The sequence below is a fragment of the Sus scrofa genome, chromosome 15 (genome assembly GCF_000003025.6).
Source record: "Sus scrofa isolate TJ Tabasco breed Duroc chromosome 15, Sscrofa11.1, whole genome shotgun sequence".
Taxonomy (NCBI): Eukaryota; Metazoa; Chordata; class Mammalia; order Artiodactyla; family Suidae; genus Sus; species Sus scrofa.
In genome coordinates, this window is record NC_010457.5 from 107,348,265 (window position 1) to 107,370,254 (window position 21,990).

A 21,990-nucleotide genomic window follows, 5' to 3' on the forward strand; every position below is an offset into this window, starting at 1 on the left:
GGTAGCAGGTCTATATTGCTCAGGTTCCAAACTTCAAATACCTTATTTTATACCCACTTTAGAGGCCCAGGAACCCTAAAAAAGTACCTAGGAAGCCTCAGCATTTTAGAAATTACTGCAGGATCAGACTCCTACCTTTGGAACCTTTTGGCTCTGGTCCAGAATCTTTAATTGCTCCCTTATAGCCCCAACCCTGAATTCTGCTTTGGAGACTGGACATTTTAGGCTGAACCCTTGGTTGCCCTGCCCTGCTGATTTCAGCTTCTCACCTGAATATAAGTACTGCAAGCTGAGAGTTGACCTTGCCCTGTTATGTCCCAGAAACCAGCCTAGGTCCATCATCCTAGAAGCTGGTTCTGACCTCTGGTTAGTAGGCTCCGCAGGCCTTGGCATGAATTGTTCTGCCTGCTTGGTTCAGAGTAAGGATTCTGGAGCCCCACTCTCCAAATCCTAGCACTGCTACTTACTAAGTGGCTTGGGTCAGGCACTTTACCTCTCTGTGCCTCAGTTTTCCTCATCTGTACAATGGAGATACTAGTAGTCCCATCATAGGATGCTTAAGAGGATTCAATGAATTAATACAGGAGTTCCCCTGTGGCTCAGTGGGTTAAGAATCCAACTAGCATCCATGAGGATGCAGTTTCCATCCCTGGCCTTGCTCAGTGGGCTAAAGATCTAGCATTGCCATGAACTATGGCTCAGATCTGGTGTTGCTGAGGCTACAGTGTAGGCCGGTGGCTATAGCTCTGATTGGACCCCTAGCCTAGGAAATTCCATATGCCAAGGATGCAGCCATAAAAAGACAATTTTTTTTAAACCTAAATGAATTAATACATATATATAAAACATTATATAAATATATAAATAATCTATCAAAATAATGTGAAATAATATAAATATAATATTAGCTGTATTCATCTTTTTTTTTTTTGCTTTTTAGGGCCACACTCATGGCATATGGAGATTCCAGGGCTAGGGGTTGAATTGGAGCGACAGCTGCTGTCCTGCACTACAGCCACAGCAATGCAGGATCTGAGCCGTGTCTTCAACCTACGCCACAGCTCATTGCAATGCTGATCCTTAACCCACTGAGTGATGCCAGGGATTGAACCTGAATCCTCATGGATACTAGTTGGATTCATTTCCCCTGCACCACAGTGGGAACTTCTATATCCATATCTTATATGCAATAGATATGTTATTTTACATTTAATTTTATATATGCTTTGCATTAACATGTATTATTTCACGTGAAGCATTATATACATAATTATATATAAATGTAATTATTTATATTATTATTACTGTTGTGTTTGCCTACTCTCTCTGCAAGGACAGAGAGACCATGGGTAGGCTCTTCAACTTTCTTACTTTCATCTGAGGCTATAGGGGCAGAATCCTTGGTTTTGACAGACTTTGCTCTACTATGCAAAGCAGGGTTTAAGTTAAATTAAAACTGACTCCATCCTTTGGAAAATTACAATCCTCAATGAATACTTTGTAAATATTCTTTCTCAGATACCTATGTTGCTCCTCTCTCAGATCTCTTCATTTCAAGTTCCGTAATACTTGCATTTATTTCTTGTCCTCTTTCAAAGGCTTTCTATCTGTGGGGCAAATACCATAAGACAGAAATGTGTCAAAATATATGTTATTTATCATGTGGTTAATTTTAGATCATATTATTCCCCAATAACTATTGATTCAGAGGAATAGAATGGTTCTATAAAGTATAGGGATTATCTCTTTCATTTGTTTATTGGAACTAGAATGAGGGTAAAGTTATCCTCTGTCTTCAAAATCATCAATAATCCATGGATTAAGCTTAATGCCCATGAGTAATAATGCCATATAGCCACTGACATCAATTAAGAGCCACCTCCTTGCCTTGATGGTAAGTGTGACACTACATCAACCGCCACAAAACCCACTTCCTTTCCAGAAAATAGAAAACAGCTGAGAATATGAATTCTTTGTCAGCTTTGAACACTGAAGGAGAGAATCGAATTTGTTTCTGGCAAACATGAAGTCAGATCTCTGGTATTTCTTTCTCTTCTGCTTCCAAGTTGAAGTTCTAATGGGTAAGTGGCCTATTGAATATTTATTATTAAGTTATAATTCAAGTGAACATTAAGAAAAATCAAAGGTAGAAAACTGAAGCCTCAAATAGAATTTTTTTTAAGAAAGTAAGAACGATTATAGAAGAGCCCAAGCCCACAGTGAAGGGAGTTTATGTCATTGTTTTAAGATGAAGAAAAATGTCTCATCAGATCATTAAAATTTTAAATTACCTACTTGAAGTTACCTTTTAGCGGTTAAAGTAGAAGAGTGGCTTACTATTCTCAGAGAAAGATGAAAGGCAAAATGACTTGTGTCAACAGAATGAAAATTAAGTAGTCCTGGCATTTGAACTGGGAATTCTTTCTGAAGGAGAAAATAAAATGGAAAGGCTTTGAAAAGAAGGATTTTGATTTTAATCTTATCTGGACGGTCTTTTGTCTGAAATGCCCAGGCTGCTGCTGTTTTTTTTTTTTCTTTTTCTTTTTCTTTTTCTTTTTTTTGACATTAATGTGTCCTTCTTAAAGGTCAAGAAGTAGTGGACCAATGTTAAACCACTCCCTAGCCTCTGTAGACATCAGAAAAATTACTCTGAAGTCCTCGATCCTTTCTCTTAGGTGGTATATATCAGAATCTATTTGAGCAATATAAATAATGATACCTATGATGAAATTAATACATGTGTTGCTGCTGTTTCTTACTTGGTACATTTCCTATTATTTTTGTTTTATCTTTAACTTGGAGCCATGTTCTTAAGGCTGGGAAAAAGCAAGTGAAATTATATTAAATCGTGAAGTTCTATTAACACTAGAAGCGAAAGCAAAACTTTTAGTAGGTATCATCTTATTTAGAAAGAATTTTTGCAATGGCACAAAAAGATAGACTTTATTTTTCTCTCCAAATAATTAAAAAAAATGTAATGGTCAAATATTCAATCTTGTGGTGGCTCAAGGTGGCTTCAATGTGCATAAATAAAGAGGAAAGAGGAATGAGGAACTAGAGTCTACTTGTAAGTCCCAAGGGCAGGTTGGGGCTGCTTGTTTATTAAACTGTGCCTTTTCTACAACCCAATGAAATCCTCCAGCAGCATGAGTAACAGAGGAATCGCTTTGGAATTGATATTAATTCATTCACTCATACACTAATTCATTACTTCAGCACCAAACACCTGCCATGCAGGAGGTTCTGTGCTGGCCACTGTGTGTACAATGATGAGAAAAACCAGGTCAGTCCTTACCCCCAGGAAGCTACTTGAGTGGTTGGGAGAGAGACATGAATCATAATCCCATGAATGGATGGGACATGATAATGGAGAAGAAAGAATGTATATATGTATGTGTGACTGTGCAGCAGAAAAATTGACAGAACACTGTAAATCAGGTAAAATGAAAAAATAAAAATCATTATAAAAAATAGATTATCATAATCCCATGAGTGCATGACATTTATAGGCAGTTCTATTAGAGGATGTCAGGAAAAGTCCTGAGTAGCGTGGGTGGGTATGGAGGTGCGGTTGGGGCTGTGTTTCATCCAAGTCTTTCCTCTGAATGTGACACTTCAGTTGAAATTTGAAGGACAGGAGTTCTCATTGTGGCTCAGCAGTAAAGAACCCGGCTAGTATCCATGAGCATGTGGGTTAGATCCCTGGCCTTTTTCACTGAGTTAAGGATCTGGCATTGCCATGAGCTGTGGTATAGGTCACAGATGTGGCTTGGATCTGGTGTTGCTGTGGCTGTGGTGTAGGTGTAGGCTGGCAGCTGCAGCTCTGATTTGACGCCTAGCCTGAGAGCTTCCATATGCTGTAGGTGAGGCCATAAAAAGAAGAAATAAAAGAAATTGAAGGACAAATGGGAGTAAATGGGAGAGTGATTGGAAGGTAGGCAAGAATATTCCATATCATGAGAAGAGTAAGTGCAAAGGACCTGTGGTAGAAAGAAAGGAAGTCAGTCTGGAGGCTGGAAGAAGGTGGATGTGCCTGAGTACAGAAAGAGCAGAGGCTGGGGACGGTGCTAGATGAGGCTGGAAAGGAAAGAAAAGGTTAGACTCTATGTGCCATGTGAAGGATTTCAGATTATCTTCCAAGAACACCGGTTCAAGTCATTGAAGTGTTCGTTTGTGCTGCTAAAAAGCATTCCAATGTGCAATGTGGTGTTTCTGCTGTGAAAGAGTGGATCTGGCCTAATAACTAGAAATTGTTTTTAGTTGCCAGACTAAGATGAATAAATTGTACTTCTGGAATGATATTTATCTTGGATTCTGATGGAATAAAACTGTTGTTCTCCTTTATCACACAGAAAACCATGCCATGTGACAAGCTGTTTTCCTGTGTGACATGAGGCAAAATTGGGGCATGAATGGCTAGACAGAGAGAGGACATTGCTAGCAACCTTTACGTTTAAAATATCATCACAATGCATTTATTCAGCAACTGCCATTTTAAAGGCTTTCAATGCAAAGCAAAGAGTCAAACTAAAATAAATGAAGCTCTTGCAGGTCCTTTCCTTTGGCATATTTTTAATTTCCTCATTATGTCAGCCTTTTCATCCCATAGAGAGGTAGAAGGCGTTCTTATTTTCAGTTTATGTTTGGAGAATCTCAGATCAGGAAAGGCTAAGTGATTGGTTACCTAGTGATTCGTGGCAGAACCAAGATTAGAAGTCAGATGTCTGACGCCAAGATTCACATTCTTTTCGCATCAAATTGAGGAAATGAAATAGACCATAAATCTCAAAACGGATACATCCTCACTAGTTTTGTTATTTGATTGGTGAGTTAAGAGGTCAGAAAGCTTGGTGGTTCTCAGTAGCAGCTTCTGGATCTTCTGGGCAATGGGGACCATCTGGATGACCTGATGAATTCTGGTTTTGGAAAGACTACTTTGAAAGCAGTGGAGAGGGAATGACCAATGTCAGATGGTGCTTAATAATGCATGTCGCATGCTGTATTCAGGACAGAAGCTAGGAGGGTAACAGGCTTATTTTGAACCTTGCTCTTGTCACCTAGGCATCAAAGCAGTGATTCCTGAATTCTGTCACCTCAAGAAAACAGCCCTTTGGCATCTCCCTTCTCCTCCTCCCAGAGCACAGAGATCTGTGGATATAAGCTGACCTTTGAGCCCCTCACAGCATGTCCTTCCAGGGCACATGTTGAATTAAAAAAATCCAAATTGCCTGTCTTTGCTTTCAATAGATTAATTTAGGCCATATTCCTTCAGCACAGTAACACCATATTGATTTTATTCCTTCAATATTATGTTTCATTTCTATTTATTTTCCTCTGTTGTCATAGTCTCTTTTATTTTTGTTGGTATGAGGAGGTTTCTTTTAACTCCCCTCTTTCCTCTGTAATTTGGGAGGGCGACTACATTTCTTGGTTGGCCAAGTCTTTATCATGTTCAGAGCATCTTACTTGAATGTCTGTTTGTTTATTATTGCAGTAAAGGAGATAATGACAATGGCCTTGCTTGGTGTGTTTATCTCCCCCTCCTTCAACATGTCAAGAACTTTGGAGTGTTTTTGTCCCACTCTCAGGCTTTCCTGTTAGTATACCCCTGCCACATACGTGGGTTTTGTTGAAAAAATGAAAAACTTGTAGTTGCAGATCATTGCTAAATTTCCTCAGACAGTATTTCTCTTCTAGTTCAAGAGTTCTTTCTTTACACTCACTTCCCTTCTTTTCAGGGGCAGCATCATTCTTATCATCTGTTCCTGTCTTGTCTTTCCTGTTCTGACTCAGTGATCAGAAGACTTCCATTATTTTCTTCGGATCCCTTGAACTCTCCGAAGTCCAGCATATATAAAGATGTCTTCCTTTTACTCTGATGGATGACTAATATCTTTTCCAGGAATGAGATTCCTGGACTGCAGCCTTTTCTCTTAATAGTCTTTGGATATTCATCCATGCCTACTGGCTTTTAGGGTTGCGGGTGAATAGTTCCATGCTAGTCCAACTCTCATTCCTTTGCAAAGAACTTGAAAAATTCTCTAGAATCTTGTAGGCTATTCTGTTGGATATTGGAATTCAGAAATTCCATTAGGATATGCCAAGTTCTGTGTATTTTCATTAACATTGCTTTGGACTGGGTGAACCTTTTCAACCTGCAGACTTCAGTTTTTCTTTTTTAAATTTAATTTCAGGGATATTTCCCTCCTAGTAGTTGTTTAGTCCTATCTTTGTCTTTTTTCCTTCTTTTTAGAAATGCGTATTATTCTCATATAAGATCTCGAGACCCTTGTTTTTTCATCATTAGTGAACAAAATGGCTTTAATAACTTTCCATCGCTGTTTACAACTCCCTCAGATGAAATGGAATGTTATAGTTCTTAAATTACTAGTGGCATATTCCCATTTCTTGGTAGAAACAAACTATGGGTGTGTAGAGTGGACATAAATTCTCATCAAAGTTTTCCTCACTGTAATATCCATAGATTTCTTTGACTTAAAAAAATTGGCCTCAGTATCTGCAGTTGTAAACTGACCAAAAGCCACAGTTTATGCTGTTTCCCTAACCTTAAGAATGAATTTTATGTAAAAAGACTTACTAAGATTTGCAAACACAAACGTGTATCATTTGCAGCCTTCAATATCCAAAGAAAAGGCCACTTTAACTCCATAAATGGCATCTCTGTGCTACTGCTAGTCTAATGAATTGAGTCTATCAAATGTCACGTTTTGGTCATTCCAAGTAAAGTAAGAATGTGACATTCAATACCCTCTTAGGAAAATTCAGAATTATGTTTTGGAAAGTAGAACTTAAGTATGGAGAAAATATGTAACACAAATGAAAGCTGTTAGTCAAAGTGTAATTTTTTTTTCATTAGTTTGGCTTGCATGATTGATTGAAACAGATTGAGACTGAGTTTAAAGAGATAGTCAGAAATTAGAATATGAACCTCTTCTGGCTCATGCATAACATATTGATGCCTGGATCTGCTTTGCTTGAGGGAAAGCTAAGAAAAAACAGGTTGTCAGCAAGGAAGATTATGGATTCAAGCATTTGACTAGTCAACTACTGGTTCTGATAGAGTCTGAACTTCTGTTCAGACTTTTGTTTGTCTGAGCTATGATGCCATAGATATGGCACTTTAGACAAGCAATGAAGTATCCTTTAAATGGAACTTTTTTGAATGTGAGAAATCAGACTTTTTATAGCCAACATTTATATTCTCCTATGGTTCAGTCCCCCCCAAATCCATTCATGAAAAACAACAACAACAAGCAAACAAAACCTCTACTGCACTCACAGTTCAAGTTCTGTTTATTTTGTACTATCTGGAACTGAAGCAAACTTTCCAAGTAGTCCCTGTTGGCACTTATTTAATTATATGGTATATGATGACCTCTTAAATCATAGAATACATAGGTGTCTCCAATGTGAATATTACTTTAAATATTTGGGACAATTTCATACTCAATATATCTCAAAGGAAAAGAAATTGAAACAAACTTCCAAATCTAGCTTAATGTGAAAAGTCCTTTCTTCCTTTCATTCTGACTTTTTTTTTTTTTTTTTTCTCAGCAAGTCTCTTTAGCTTCTGTGATTCAGTGTCTGTAAAACTAGGAGATTGGACTAGATTATTGGACTAAGGGGCTCCTTATGTATGTGGACTCTGGTCTCAAATTGTCTAGGTTCAAATTATGGCTCTGCTACATTTTACCTCTATAACCTTGGGCTAGTTAGTCAAGCCTCAGTTTCCTCATCTGTAAAATAAGGATTAAAAATAGAAAGTATGATGTAAAAAGCTGCTGTGAACATCAAATGATATATTGTATGCAATGCATTTAAAACCCTTAATATATGGGAAGCACACAATGTTTATAAGTTGCAATTATTATTTGGAAGCTTTTGAAAGCTTAGATGTTTATATAACTCCAGACTTATTAGGCTTCAGAGAACCATTGGGGGTATCACATTCAGTTTGAGTCTTTGCCTTTAGACCTAGAAATAATTAATCTCCATTATCCAGTAAATAGGATCTCTTGCTCTGTTTTTCTTGCTCATCCCATCACCCCATTCCAGAACATTTACCAGCCATAGCTGGTAAATGCTGGTTACCAGCTTCCGTATTCTTCTACTCATTCTTTCATTTATTATTATTGAGTGTCTACTATATTGCAAGTCCTGGGACTAGTTAAGTGACCAAGATACAATCTTTATCCTTCAGAAGCTTGTGATTAAATGATAGAAAAATGATTATGGTCTAAGCTTAGACATTATAAATATATTGGCGTAAATAAAGCTTTATTGAGAACATAGAGATAGGGGTCTCAGGGAACAATTAAAATAGTTCCTAAAGAAAGAGTGAGGATTTCCAAGCAGATAAAGGAGTAGTAGGATATTCTGGTCTATGGGAACAGAAGTAACACTCTGAAAAGAATGACCAAAAACTTCAGTGTAGCTTGAAGGTTTATAGCCCCTGAGATTGTGAAAGGGTTTTGTGTCATGCTAAGAAAACTGATTTTTTTTTAACCTCATATGCAAAAATGTAATAGAAGCTTGTATGCTGGAGAGTGAAATGCTTTTTAGAAACACAATTTTGGAAACAGCATGGAGGATGGATTCAGAGGGAGAGACTACTATTGAGCAGGCCAGTCAAGAAGATGCCTCCACAGATGAGGGAAAGTGTGAAAGGTCCTGGATTGGCAATGGGAATGGAGAAAATCAATTGAATTCAAGACTTAGAGTCAACTGGACTTGGTGATCAATTCTATCAGGACAGTCAGAAAAGGAAAAATGAGGAAGACTCTGGGGTTCTGAGGTGTCTCCTGACTTAAAGGACAGGACTTGGGTTTGGTGAGTGAATACTAAGTTCAGTTGGGGAATGTTACTCTTGATGTGCCGGAGGTGTCCAGATAGAGGTGTTAAAAGGAAACTGGAAATAAGGGACTGACTGAAGTCAAGGGAAGGGCTGGAGAAAAAAGTGGGGGTTACTGGAGTAGAGTTTATTTTAATTATTTTGTAAATATTGCTAGAGAGTCTTACAACACCTCTGGATTTTTCCATTTTCACAAAGCAAGTTGGTTTTTATGAGAAGAAAATCAATCTTTCATTTACAAAAAAAATTATACATTTTAGAGCACCAAAGCTTGTTTTACTCTCTCTACAGAATTCCTCAGGGAATAAAAACAATTCACACATGTGTGTGTATGTGTGTATAATCTTTTGGCTTTTTGACTTTATGCTTATGTTTCTTCTTCACATTTTTTTGGCTTTCTTTTCCACAAGTGTTAAAACTTTGGATTGGGTTATTTTGCCTCCCTTTGCTACTGATTTCAATCACTGCTTTAGACTATGAATGCCTCTGAATAATAATGTAAATATAGAAATGATGCTTATATAAAAATCTTCTAATTGGGATTCTAAAAGTTGTAGCTGGTAGATGCATAAGAAATGACAGTGCTTTTATGAAAGGTGAAAAAAGTAGTAGAGAGCATATTTTTTTAAATGCCAACATTTTTAAGTAAACAAAACCCTAATATACACATTTCAATATTTACAACTTTGCCTGTTATTTATGTGCTATGTTAAGCTAAAGCTTATCATTGTTGGATTACAGAAAATATTTTTAATAAGCATTATTAATAATTGCAAACTCAGGAGCGCTTATCTTTCTATTGCTCTGAGACCTTTGTGGAGGTTTGTGGTTAAAGTCTGAGTTAAGGAGAATAAAGTCAAATTGCTGAATTGTCTCGCACCCCCTGCACTGTGTGGGTTCTCTAAGTGTTTTTGCCAAAAGATTTTCAACCAGGCCTAATGCAACTGCTTATAAAGAGTCCTGGCAGGATGGATGTTAGCAAGACAATCTTACACTGAACAAATGAAATAGTTTAGGTATTAAGAAAATCAATAGGCAAATAAACTTCTGAACCATAGTGCAATTCTCAGGTGAATGACCCTTTTCTTTAGAGATTTTTCCTAACAGATCCCCCAAAAGAAGACGCAAATGTTTTTATCTTTAAATTTTTTTGAAGATCTAAATAAATCATCTAATATAAAGATTTTGATTTCATTCTTGAAATATTAGTCTATTGATATCAACAGTAATGTTATAAAAACCATAGCTAGCAGTTGTTAATAGTTTTGAACTTCTTTTGGAAGGATTGCACCCTTTAGACCTGGTAGTTAGTGTGATTTAGATACAGTACCTGTTCTTTAGAGTCTTTATAGTCTAGGACTACCAACAAGAAGTAAAAATATATGGTAGCAAAACCAAAAGTAAGTCTTATTAAAAGTTAAAAAAAATTTTTTTAAGGCATATGGAAGTTCCCAGGCTAAGGGTTGAATTGGAGCTGTAGCTGCCAGGCTATGCCACAGCCATAGCCACAGCAACTTGGGATCTGAGCTGCATCCCCAACCTATACCGCATCTTGTGGCAATGCCAGATCCTTAATTCCACTGAGCGAGGCCAGGGTTTGAACCCACATCCTCATGGATACTAGTTGGGTTCTTAACCTGCTGAGCCACAAAAGGAACTCCCCAAAAGTAAGTCTTACTATTCAGATTTTAAGACCCATCACCAAGATTCCAGAGAACATATTTCTATTTGTGTTTTTAACAATGCTTTAAATGCTCAGTGTTATAGCATGGTGTTTCTGTTACAAATCATTAACATGCTCTGGTTATGAAAGTTTTGGATGTATTAGAACAATCCTTGGTCCAGGTGCACCAGTCCTGACATATATTGGGCAAATTTAATAATTCTTTACTATGAAGGATACAGATAATAACCAGCTTTAAACCTGTCTTCCCCTCTGTAGATACCAAAGAGCCAAGAGAAGAGTCAATCATCTAAACACGTCTTTACGAACCTGGTAGATATTTATAATAGTTAAACAACCTGCTTCTTTAAAGCTCAGATGGATTAATATTCATTAGAATCTGACATCCTTGTTGAGGAGGTGTCATATGTGTTTGATTGTATATTTGCATGTACTTATTTGCAGAAGAAAGGCAACATGTCATTGCTAACCCTGGGATTATGTCCCAGTTATGGGCTATGTAATCCTGGGCAAGATATTCATTTTTCTGGCGTCAGGTTAACTTGGTAAATTTAAATGTAAAATTCAAAATGAAAGGCTTAACTGGATTATTTCTTAAACACTTTCTGATTCTTATATAATATATTCTATGCTTTATGTCTCCAGATTTATAACATCACTGAGAGCTACATTCATCCATCCATCCATCCATCCAATAAATATTTATTGTGACTTGCTACATACCAGGTGCTATTGTATATACTTGTAATGGATCAGTAAATAAAATCAAAGCGGTTCCTGATTTTAAAGCTTATATTGTAGTGGGATACCCAGACAATAAGCAAATAAACAAACAAATCAGACAATGATACTTTATCTCAAGTAATATGACAGAGAGGTACTTAGGGTGCACTTTGAATTGAGTGGTCTGTGGTTGCTGGGCAAGTAAGAAGCAACCATATGAAAATCAGAGATAACATCCCAGGCAAAGAAACAACAAATATAAAGCCTTGGGGACCAGATTCTTGCTTTGAGAAATAGAAAGAAAAGCAGTATGACTGCAGTGTAGTGAGTGACTTCTATAAAACAGTGTTAGCAAGGTAGAGTAGGTCATGGAATAAGGAGCTATAATTTCTTCTGAGTTGGGAAAGCCACAAATATTTTATAAGCTGGGCAATAACACTGTCTGATTATGTATCTAAGATGTATATGGCTTCTTTGAGGAGAGTGAGTGGTGAATGGCCATGAATGAGAGCAGAAAGTTAGGAAGTTCTTGTCAACCCAGAGCGAGATCATGCTGGTTTGGACCAATTGCAGTTTAGATGGAGAAATGGTTAGATTCTAAAGGGCATACAGGTTCAGGAAATTAGACCTTCTTCATGCAGACAAATTTTTAACAGTGATCCTGTGAGACTCAATCTGTAGGGACCACTCTCTAGCTTCACACAAGGTTGCCTGCTTCCATTATACTTCTTTGGGTTGTTGCTAGTGGTCCTTCAAAGACTCAAAATCCTTCATATGCCCAAGAAGTGGTGTGACTTTAGACAAATAATCTAAACTGTCTGGGGCCATCAGTTCTCCTTACATGGAAAATAGGAACTTGCGGTATGATTTCTACGTTTGCCAGGTTTGACTGTGTAGGATGCTGGGCACAGGTTGAATCATGTTACAGGAAACACGAGTGTGATGGTGGGGGTGTTTACAGGATGTCTGAAACATGAACAGACAGTGTATATGAGAACTTATGGGGATTGGAGATGGAAATGGTGTATTAGGGAGAATGAGGGACAAATCCAAGATAGTGTGAGAGAGAATATTTTGGAGGGTGATTTTACATTAACATGTGGTATGTAAAGAAAACTTTAGCTTGATAGAAAGGAAGGAGAGCAAGAAGAAAGAGATGGATGGGGGGGGGACCCTCACAGTTTTCAACTACTTCTGTGATGGTAGGGGAACTGACCAAACAGATTTGACATCCCATCAAAAGAGCCACTGGCTATGAAAACTGGTCCTATCACACCACTATTCCTGGTTGAATATTAGACTTGGAGATAAGAATATCCAGGGAAGGTACAGAAAAGATTCTAGATGCTTCTGCAGTTATAAGAAACTAATATATTCTGATTTCCTTAAATTGTCTGTCTATCCATTAAATGCTTTAGTCATGGTTAGAGGGATGAGCTCCTTTTGAATTTATTTTTCAAATAGCACCAGAGACTAAGAAAATTTTGTCAATAGTTATTTGAGCTTATCTGTTCTCTAAGGTAGTTATGAAGCAATTGTTGAAATGCCATAACTGATTCCTCCAGTTGAAAACATTCAAATAGCAGACTTAGAGTTGCCAAATGGTTTTCCAGATGAAAACCTTAAGGACTGGGTATCTGGAAACTTAAGTCGGGTCTATAACCACATTTAATAATAATAAAAAAAATAACCAAGGTAGTTTTTAGATTAAAAATGATAAAATGAATAATTAAGAAGTTCTTGTAGAAATGACACTTTGGAAGCCCTGGTTACCCCTCTGATGTCAATGGCACGCATGCTTGACACTGTCAATCAAGAAAAACTTGGGTAATTTTACTTATACCTAAGTGCTTTTATGAACAGGAAGATAGTCTCATCAATCTTCATTTCACCTGACTTCCTGGAATAGCCTAGTAAGATGCTGAGACAGAGAGAGTACTAAGGAAACATGGTTTCTCCTCTGAAGAACCTAACAGAAAAGTAATTGCTCTTTTGGTAGTTCCTGGTCTCATTCGGATAGGTTCTCATCCTGAATCCATAGAGACTGAATGTCGGAAAGAATTTTAAGATGTCTTGGTCTCACTTCCTTATTTCACAGGTGAAGAGACAAACTCTAGAGAGGTACCCTTGTCACAGAGACTTGCTAATGGCCAAGCCAGTGGTTTCCTCTGGTTTCCTTGGGAAACTGAGCGTTGCCTTTCCATTACCCTGTACCGCCAACCATTTTATTTTGTCTTGCATTGGGTCATAGGTCATAGTGTGGGCACGAAAGGAGAAAAAAACTGCTGACAAAATCATCTTCAGAAATAGAAGACAACACATCTACATCTTTGTGTGCACAAGGTGGCCGCAGACACCCTTGCTCCAAGATCTCTTTGTGGTTTATCGGCTGCCATTATAAAGTCCTTAGGAAAGTTGCTCTCTGCATTTCTAAAGGAACTGTGAACCAGCCCATTGATTTTATCTTATGCAGCAGACAATAAAGACATTAGCATCAAAGCAATAGTAATGCAATGTAATGTACTCTCAGACAAATAAGTCCTATGCAAAACACCTTTCATTTTAATCTTATAAAGATCTCATCTATTCTCGTGTAATCAGTTTTTCCCCCTTCCTTTTGCTTATGGTGTTCCCTATATTTTTAAAGTAAATCAAGCATTGGGAGTTCCCATCGTGGCTCAGTGGCAACTATTCCAACTGAGGACGCAGGTTCGATCCCTGGCCTTGCTCAGTGGGTTAAGGATCAAGTATTGCCATGAGCTGTGGTGTAGGTTACAGATGCAGCTCGGATCTTGCGTTTTGGTGGCTCTGGTGTAAGCCAGAAACTGTAGCTCCAATTTGACCCCTATTCTGGGAACTTCCATATGCTGTGGACACTGTCATAAGAGGAGAGTAATAACAAAAACAGTAACAATAATAATGAAATAAATCAAGCATTGTTTTTCTTCTGTATACATTTAAAACTATTTCATTCTAAAACAAAACACCTCTTCAGAAAAATGAACAAATATAAAGGTACAATTTAATAAATAAGTGGGGGAACTTTCCATATGCCACGGGTGCGGCCCTAAGAAAGAAAACAAAAAAACAAATAAGCTATTATATGTTCGAATTATCAGGTCCCCAAAATAAAACAATTGAGCTTACTATGTTTAACTAAATAAAAGACAAACTTATAATAATATTTGTAGAGCAGAGAAAACTAAGGAAAAAAAATCAATTAATTTGAAAAAGAACTAACTGGCAAAAAAACCATACTAACTGAGATTAAAAACTCAATGGCTAGGTTAAGAGAATATTAGACAGAGAATTGATAACTGGAAAATTCAGTTAAAAATTATTCAGATTGCAGTCATAATCCACAGATTCAAGAATCCCAAGAAATCACAAGCAGGTTCCCAGGCTAGGGGTTCAATCAGAGCTACAGCTGCCGGCCTATGGCACAGCCACAGCAATGCCAGATCTGAGCCACGTCTGCAACCTACATGCCAGATCCTTAACCCACTGTGGAGGCCAGGGATGGAACATGCAACCTCAATGTTCCTAGTTAGATTCGTTTCCACTGCGCCACAATAGGAACTCCGTGTATTTGTCTTTGTAGTCTGTTGTTTCTGTTATTGTCTTGTTTCCTTGTGTGCCTGATTTTTTTATGCTGGTACTTGTCATTGTAATTAAATATTATTTGAGTGATAATTTGAGGCCTAGGATATAAATCTTTTCTTCCTGGAATAGTTTGCATTTTTACTTTAAAAAACCTACGGGTAATAATAATCCCAAATCACCTTAAACAAAGTTCAAGTATTGGGATTATCTGGACCATCAAAGTGATTTGAAAGTGGGCTACGATCTGCATGAAGGCTGGTTTACTTCTGGTTTACTTGTGTTCTAAGGATGTACCCTTTGGGATCTCAACTTATTGTGAGTGTCTTTTACCAGATTTCTCACTTGTAGGCTCTGATAGTTGAGATGTGAAAATAAAAGTTTGAATTTGGGAAAACAGCACATACCTTCGGAGTAAAAACTTCTAAGCTCTGCTTATCTCTCTGGATTCTGACTCTTCAAATTTAACCTAGTAATTTATCTTCTTCTTCTTCTTTTTTTTCCCAGCTCTTAAATTCTTAGATTAATATTTCCAGACATTTCATTCAATAATTTTGGGTGTTTTGGGGTGGAAATTAGTTTGAATAATCTGAATTGCTATAGGTGAAAACTAGAACACTTTGTGTATTTTTACAATCAAATCCCAAAGTTTAAAATCTATTTCTCAGTAGTATGAGAGATATAAATTAAAGTCTAGAAATAATTAAGAAAAATAAGTAACTGGTGAATCTTATATAACATTAATGCCCTGGTATAAGCAGAGTTGTGGCAAGTGAACTTTCCTGCATAATGCTAGCCCTGTTATAAAGTGGAACACTTCTTTCAGAAAGCATCATGACAATACACAGTGTTATCACAGTATTTAAACATTTTGACCACATGTCAAAATATTTACATAAAGTCAAAATGCTGAAAACAACCCTAACAGTTATCATTAGTGGAATGCTCTAACAAATTATGATACATTAATATTATGGCCTTTTATAATCATTAAAAATGATAATTACGGTAACTATATAAAATGGAATGTTTATGGCATAACATTTAGTGACAATAGAAGAATGCAAAGTAATAGGTTTGCTAAATAAAATAAGTACATGTCTGGAAAACAAAGAGCAATAGTGCACAAATAGTATTTCTATTTCACTAGAGTAGGAGGGCAAGGCAATTTTTTTCCTTAATAATTTCTTTGCATTTGTTACATAGTTTTCTGAAGAATAAAAACTGGGATTTCAAAATTTAAGCTAAAAACTGTAATGCGAATAATTTTTACTAAACAATTTCAGCATGAAGCTTTGTCATAATAAAAAAAGAAGAAGAAATAAAAAGAAAAAAGGCAGGCAAAGAGTAGTTTGAACTTAAGATCTGAATAACTCAGAATCTGGAACCAGGCCAAAGCCAGTCAGGTTTCTTTCTTCTGTGTTCTCCGTATAGCTCACAAAAATAACCTTGACTTCCTATAAGCTTAACACTTTTAAAAAATGAAAAAGTAAACAAATATGTGGGGTTTTACCTTTATCATCAGACTTTGATTCAGTTTTCAATGGATGAGGTTCAGAGAAGACACATTTCTATCATTTGGAAATGATTCTTTTACTCCCTAGCAGGAGGGTACAGTGTATATTTATATATCATTATTCATTTTTAGTTTAAGCTATTTCATGCTTTTAAAAGTTTTTCTCCCCTATATTATGTCTTTCCCAAAATTCCTTATTGTTTTGGAGAGGTTTATCCTCTAAATTAGCATGAAAGTGCTAACGCTTCTTCAATTTCAATTTTCAAAGTCACTTTCTCAAAGTGGCATTATCTGATTCTCCAATCAAAATTAAAACCAATCTAAGGGGTTCTTGCTGTGGCTCAGCCAGTTAAAGACCCAACGTTGTCTCTTTGAGGATGTGGGTTTGATCCCTGGCCTCGCTCAGTGGGTTAAAAATCCGGTGTTGCCACAAGCTATGACTAGATTGCAGATGTGGCTCGGATCTGGTCTTGCTGTGGCTGTGGTGTAAGCTGTCAGCTGCAGCTCTGATTTGACCACTGGCCTGGGAACTTCCATATGCTGTAGGTACAGCCCTAAAAAGAAAAAAAAAAAAAAAATAGAACCTATCAACTCTTATTTAAATAGTACTCCATTCTCAGCATGAATTATGTGCCTCATTACATATTTAGTTGTTTATCTAATCTGTCTCCAGAATGAAATCTGCCAGAGGGCAGGAACCATTTGTTTGATTCATACTATGTAAATATGGTATTTAATATATTGCATATTATATATTAATATATGACAAACAAGTCTCCTGGCTAGGATTTTTCTTGTTTTTTCAGTTTTAACATCAAGTTCTGTTTTTTGGTTGTGAAGTTCTTTGATTATGGTGCAAAAAAAGTGACTTTATGAAGGGAAGATATTACTTTTGTGTTCAAATATAGGGCAACAAAGTCATAAAATGTCACTTTTAATTTGTTTTCTTTTCTTCTTCTTCTTTTTTTTAATCCAGGAGAAGTCAATGACTCTGCCAAGTCTGAGATGTTTATGTTTCATGATGGAGGTCTACAGATTGTATGCAAATATCCTGATACTGTCCGACAATTTAAGATGCAGTTGCTGAAAGGGAAGAATATACTCTGTGACCTTACGAAGACAAAGGGAAGTGGAAACACGGTGTCCATTACCAACGTGAATTTATGCCAGTTTCAGTTATCCAATAACAGTGTCTCTTTTTTTCTGTATAACTTGGACAGTTCTTATGCCAGCTATTACATCTGTGAATTATCAATTTTTGATCCTCCACCTTTTCAAGTAGATATTCTAAGCAAAGAATATTTGAATATTTATGGTAAGACATTGTTTTCATCTGCCAGACCTAGGAGTACATATGTATTTTAACAGGTTTTTCTCATTAATGAAAACAATTAAAAAATAATTATCTTTCATGTTGAGTTCATTTTAGGGCAATTGTTGGCAATAATTTATGATGAAATATGCAAGAATGTTTATTCCTAATTAGTATGAATTAGTAATAGGTAATTTAATCATATGGACTGCTGAATTTGAAATAGGTCATGTTGTTTTTTAAAACACCTATGCCATTAAAAATCAGGAAAAAATTAGGACAAATATCCAAAACCATGGTTTAATAGTTATTTCCTCTATTCACCTAAAGTTTAAGGTTTTGGTTTTATGCTGGGATTTGTAGTTTTATATTATTACTTCTCCTACTTACTGTTTTGCAAAAACAAAGATAGCAAAGTCTTTTCTACTAATCACATTTGTAAACACATATGTGCATGGAATCTTTTAGGTTTTAGTTTTTGGCTCTTTGCTGTCATACTGAGATGATGTTATTGATTTATTTCTTACTAGATTTCATGATTGTAATGAAGACAAACTTCATTTGTTTAAATTTAGTGAATGAACTTGTGATTCAGCACTGAAAAGGAGATTTGATTCTGACAGTTTTGCTTACTGTATCTTTTTTTCCAACCCAGAATCACAGCTTTGTTGCCAACTGAAGTTCTGGTTACTTCTAGGATGTGCAGCCTTTGTTGTAGTCTACATTATTGGATGTGTTCTTACATGTTGGCTTACAAAAAAGGTGAGCATTGTCTGTCTTTACTGAGGAAAGTTGTTACTCATCAAGGTACCTATTACTATTGCCAGAGTAATTTGATAAACAACTAGATGATTTATTTTCCTCCAGATAAGCCTACTAATTAGACTGCTAACTTGGAACAGAGTCTTATTTGCTTTATAGATGCTTCATTCCAAAAATAATTCAGTGGCTTACAGAGAGTTATGTCATCTTTATTATTCAAAAAATATAAGCAAATTGTGGCATGGAAAGACAAAAAGGAAGGAGGAAGGTTAAAACATAAAAATAGGTGCTTTCAACTTATAAAAATTATTACAGTTGGGCTGAAAATTTGATTCTAATTTTCCAGAGTCAGGGCAGATGAAACTTCAGATGAAACAACTTATTAATTGTAAGTTTTCCTCAGGTAGTCAATAACTGTGGTAAGTTATTAGGACTCCTTGTTTTTACAGAAAACCAATGAAAAGCTATGCAGAAAGAGAAAACAACAGCATAACAAAAATCTCTCTGTGCTGGGGATATTCTCTTTAGTCTTTTACAATATGGGTTCTCAGTCAAAGAACTTACAAGGCTCTGCATATTATGCAAAGATATTACCATCCTTAGTATATCCACAGTATGATCATTGGCCAGGCAGTGTGTATATCTACACCAGAAGAAAATTTGAAAAGAGGAATAAAGAAGGAGGAGAATAAGATACTCTCCAAGTCCAGCTCTATTGAGGAAGGAACAGTACAGGCATAAATGAGAAAAGACATTTAGCAGAAAGTTTTTTTTTTTTTTTTTTTTTTAACTTAAAGCCCTTTTCACAGTGTTCTCCTACTTAGCCTCAAGTTAGGAGCTGAAGTCACCTTATAACACTGTCATATACTGTTTCAACAAGGAAATAGAAAACAGTAAAAACAAATACCCCCTGCCCCAGGAATGGAGATGGGGAAGAACAGATGCCAAACCACGTTTCTGACTTTTCTTGCAGAAATATCGCCCCAGCGTGCATGACCCTAATAGTGAATACATGTTCATGGCAGCAGTGAACACCACTAAAAAGGCTGGACCAACAGGTACAGCAACAAGTTGGGGTTTGGGAAGGGAAGAGTATTCTTTACACAAAGCCTAGCATTTTAGTTTTTTATTTTATAGGAAGGGAAAATGTTACTAAGACTGGGTGATATTTCCATGGGTGTAAGTCCATGGAAAATAGGGAATTAGTGCTCAGTCTTGCATAAGGAAGTGTTTGGATGGTGTGTGTGTGTGTGTGTGTGTGTGTGTGTGTGTGTTCGTGTGTGTGTGTGTGTGTGTGTGTGTGTTTACAAGAGGCAGAGGAAAGGGCAAACCTTGTTGAAGGGGATTGGCATGTGGAGAGCTTTAAAGAATTTATTCTAAGTTTTTAAGTTTTTGTTATAGATGTGACCCGCAATTTGGTACGCTCTGGCACACGGGCATGAACCAAGTCGGCCAGTTCTCTCCAACTCGAAGTGCAAGATTCCCTTATTTCCTGGACTTGATTTGACTCCATCTTCTGCTGGCATTTTGTTCAGTCTCAACCCGTGACTCTATCCATCAACACGGATTTTAACAGTCAGCCTCAGTACTGCTGAATTCTCTCAAATACCCTCCTGCAAGTAGATTTAGAGAAAGCCCAGCTCATGTGTTCTCAACAAACAGACCTCACTGGGATGGAATTCCTGTCTTCATATCTGCTTCTAGCAATGCACCAGCCAGTAAAATGAACATGTCTACAAAAATGTTTTCAAGATGCCAAGGGTACCGAATCTGTAAAGCAAATGGGCCACCAAGGGCCAGAATCTGTCTGCATTTCAATAACAAACTACCTCTCCTTCTCGTAGGGATGATCTCTCCTTTTCAAATCAGATGATAGGAGGAGATGCTTCCAAACTGTAGTTAGTTTATTTCTGAGGTGTGGTTGTGTAACCAGAGCGTATCATTGCACTAGTGCACAGCGCTCTTCCCCAACTTCTGAAGTCCACTTGGCCCCTCCACCAGGAGTTTAGATGCCTTTGCGTGCTCTCAATTTTCCTTTTTCAAAATACTTCCACATAACTACTTGACAGACACCCTGAGTTAGGAGCTATGCCTACTGTTTTTCCTTTTGTGACTCAGTTATCTGTAGAGTTGCAGCCTAATGACTATAACTTCCCTCTATTCTCCCTGAACAAGCATATTTTTGCTCCAGAAAGGTATCTTATTTTTCCCCAGTTCAGTCGAAATGGTTTTCTTTGCTGACTCGTTGACATCAGTGGTAGGAGACATTGCTCAGAATCAAAAGCGAATTCATTTTATGATACTTTCCCATCATTATCTATGTTTACATGGTGCTATTAATTACGAGTTAGGCTATTTTTGTAGATGTTCAAATTGCAAACAAACAAAGAAGTCCATCTTTCCCTGTCAAGCCTTGACCTGGGTTGGGTAAAGCCCCTGATCCTTTCAGCTTGAAGGCTGCAGTTCCTGGAAGTCACTGCCAAACTAGAGCCATGCTACCTCTGGGCCTGACAGGTTGAAATGGCCCCCATCAGCCTGGAGCAGCCATCCGGTCCTGGATGGAATTCCCAGAGTTGGGAGACTCTGCTAAGCCAAGATAACCAGGTGCTCTCGCACCCAGAGGCTGAAGTTGCTGGGGACCAGAATGGGTCTGCCTGCTGTTTGGACCTCCAGGATCTATGAAAAAGCCCAGATGTGTCAGAAAACATCTGTATAATTCCCTTTCCTAGAAGCCACTCAGCCTGGAAACTGGTCCTGGCCCATTAAGACAGTCTTCATTTGAATTTGATTTGGTCAGAAAGATTCTTAAGTATATGTAACATGTAATTACTCCTAGCTGAAATATTCTCTCCCCTTCCTATTCTGCATGCCCAAGGCTTTGGAAGCAGCCAATGTGAATGTGACAACATTTTCGAGTTTGATTAAATGGGATTATGTAGTAGTTTTAAAATTTGTAGTTGTCCGCTTATAGTTTACTTTAAAAATAAGACCTGATGTGTCATTATGCATACTTATATTATTTTAAGCATGTGTAATACCGGATGTGTACAGTACAGTACTGAATATGTAATTTGAATCAAGTACGGTGTTCTGTTTTCAGCTGACTTGGACAAACTGGCTGGCTCTGCAGAGGTGTTCTCTGGGTTGTTTGCAGCCTTCTGCATGGGGTGTCAAGTGGGGAAGAACAGCCCTCACATGGCCCACCTCTCCTGGTTGTCCAAGTTGTGCCCTGAAGCATCCTTATTCTTAGCACTGGACATTTCAGAGTGAATTACTAAAGGATACAATTTCTATGAAATAAAGACTGATTTTAAGAAAAGTTGATTATAAAATAGATTTTAGCCATGGTAAGAAGCTAAAGAATAAATATTTGCTATTCAGCAACCAAAATATCTCTGTTTTCTTTGGGGGGGTGGGGAATGATTATCACCCTAGCACTTGCAAATTTGACCTTGTTCTTAAAGACTGTTAACACTGCTTGGAACAGTTGCTCTTTTCATTTCCATTTAAAAAAATTTGAA

General features: G+C 37.1%; 1 protein-coding gene across 1 annotated transcript; it reads left to right on the forward strand.

The window, feature by feature from the left end:
• ICOS (inducible T-cell costimulator) lies at positions 1,989 to 21,859 on the forward strand. Its single transcript, NM_001044546.2, is given in 5 exon segments — positions 1,989 to 2,081; positions 17,372 to 17,710; positions 18,363 to 18,469; positions 19,443 to 19,527; positions 19,871 to 21,859. Coding segments are annotated over 5 exon segments (630 nt in total). The 5' UTR covers positions 1,989 to 2,023; the 3' UTR covers positions 19,912 to 21,859.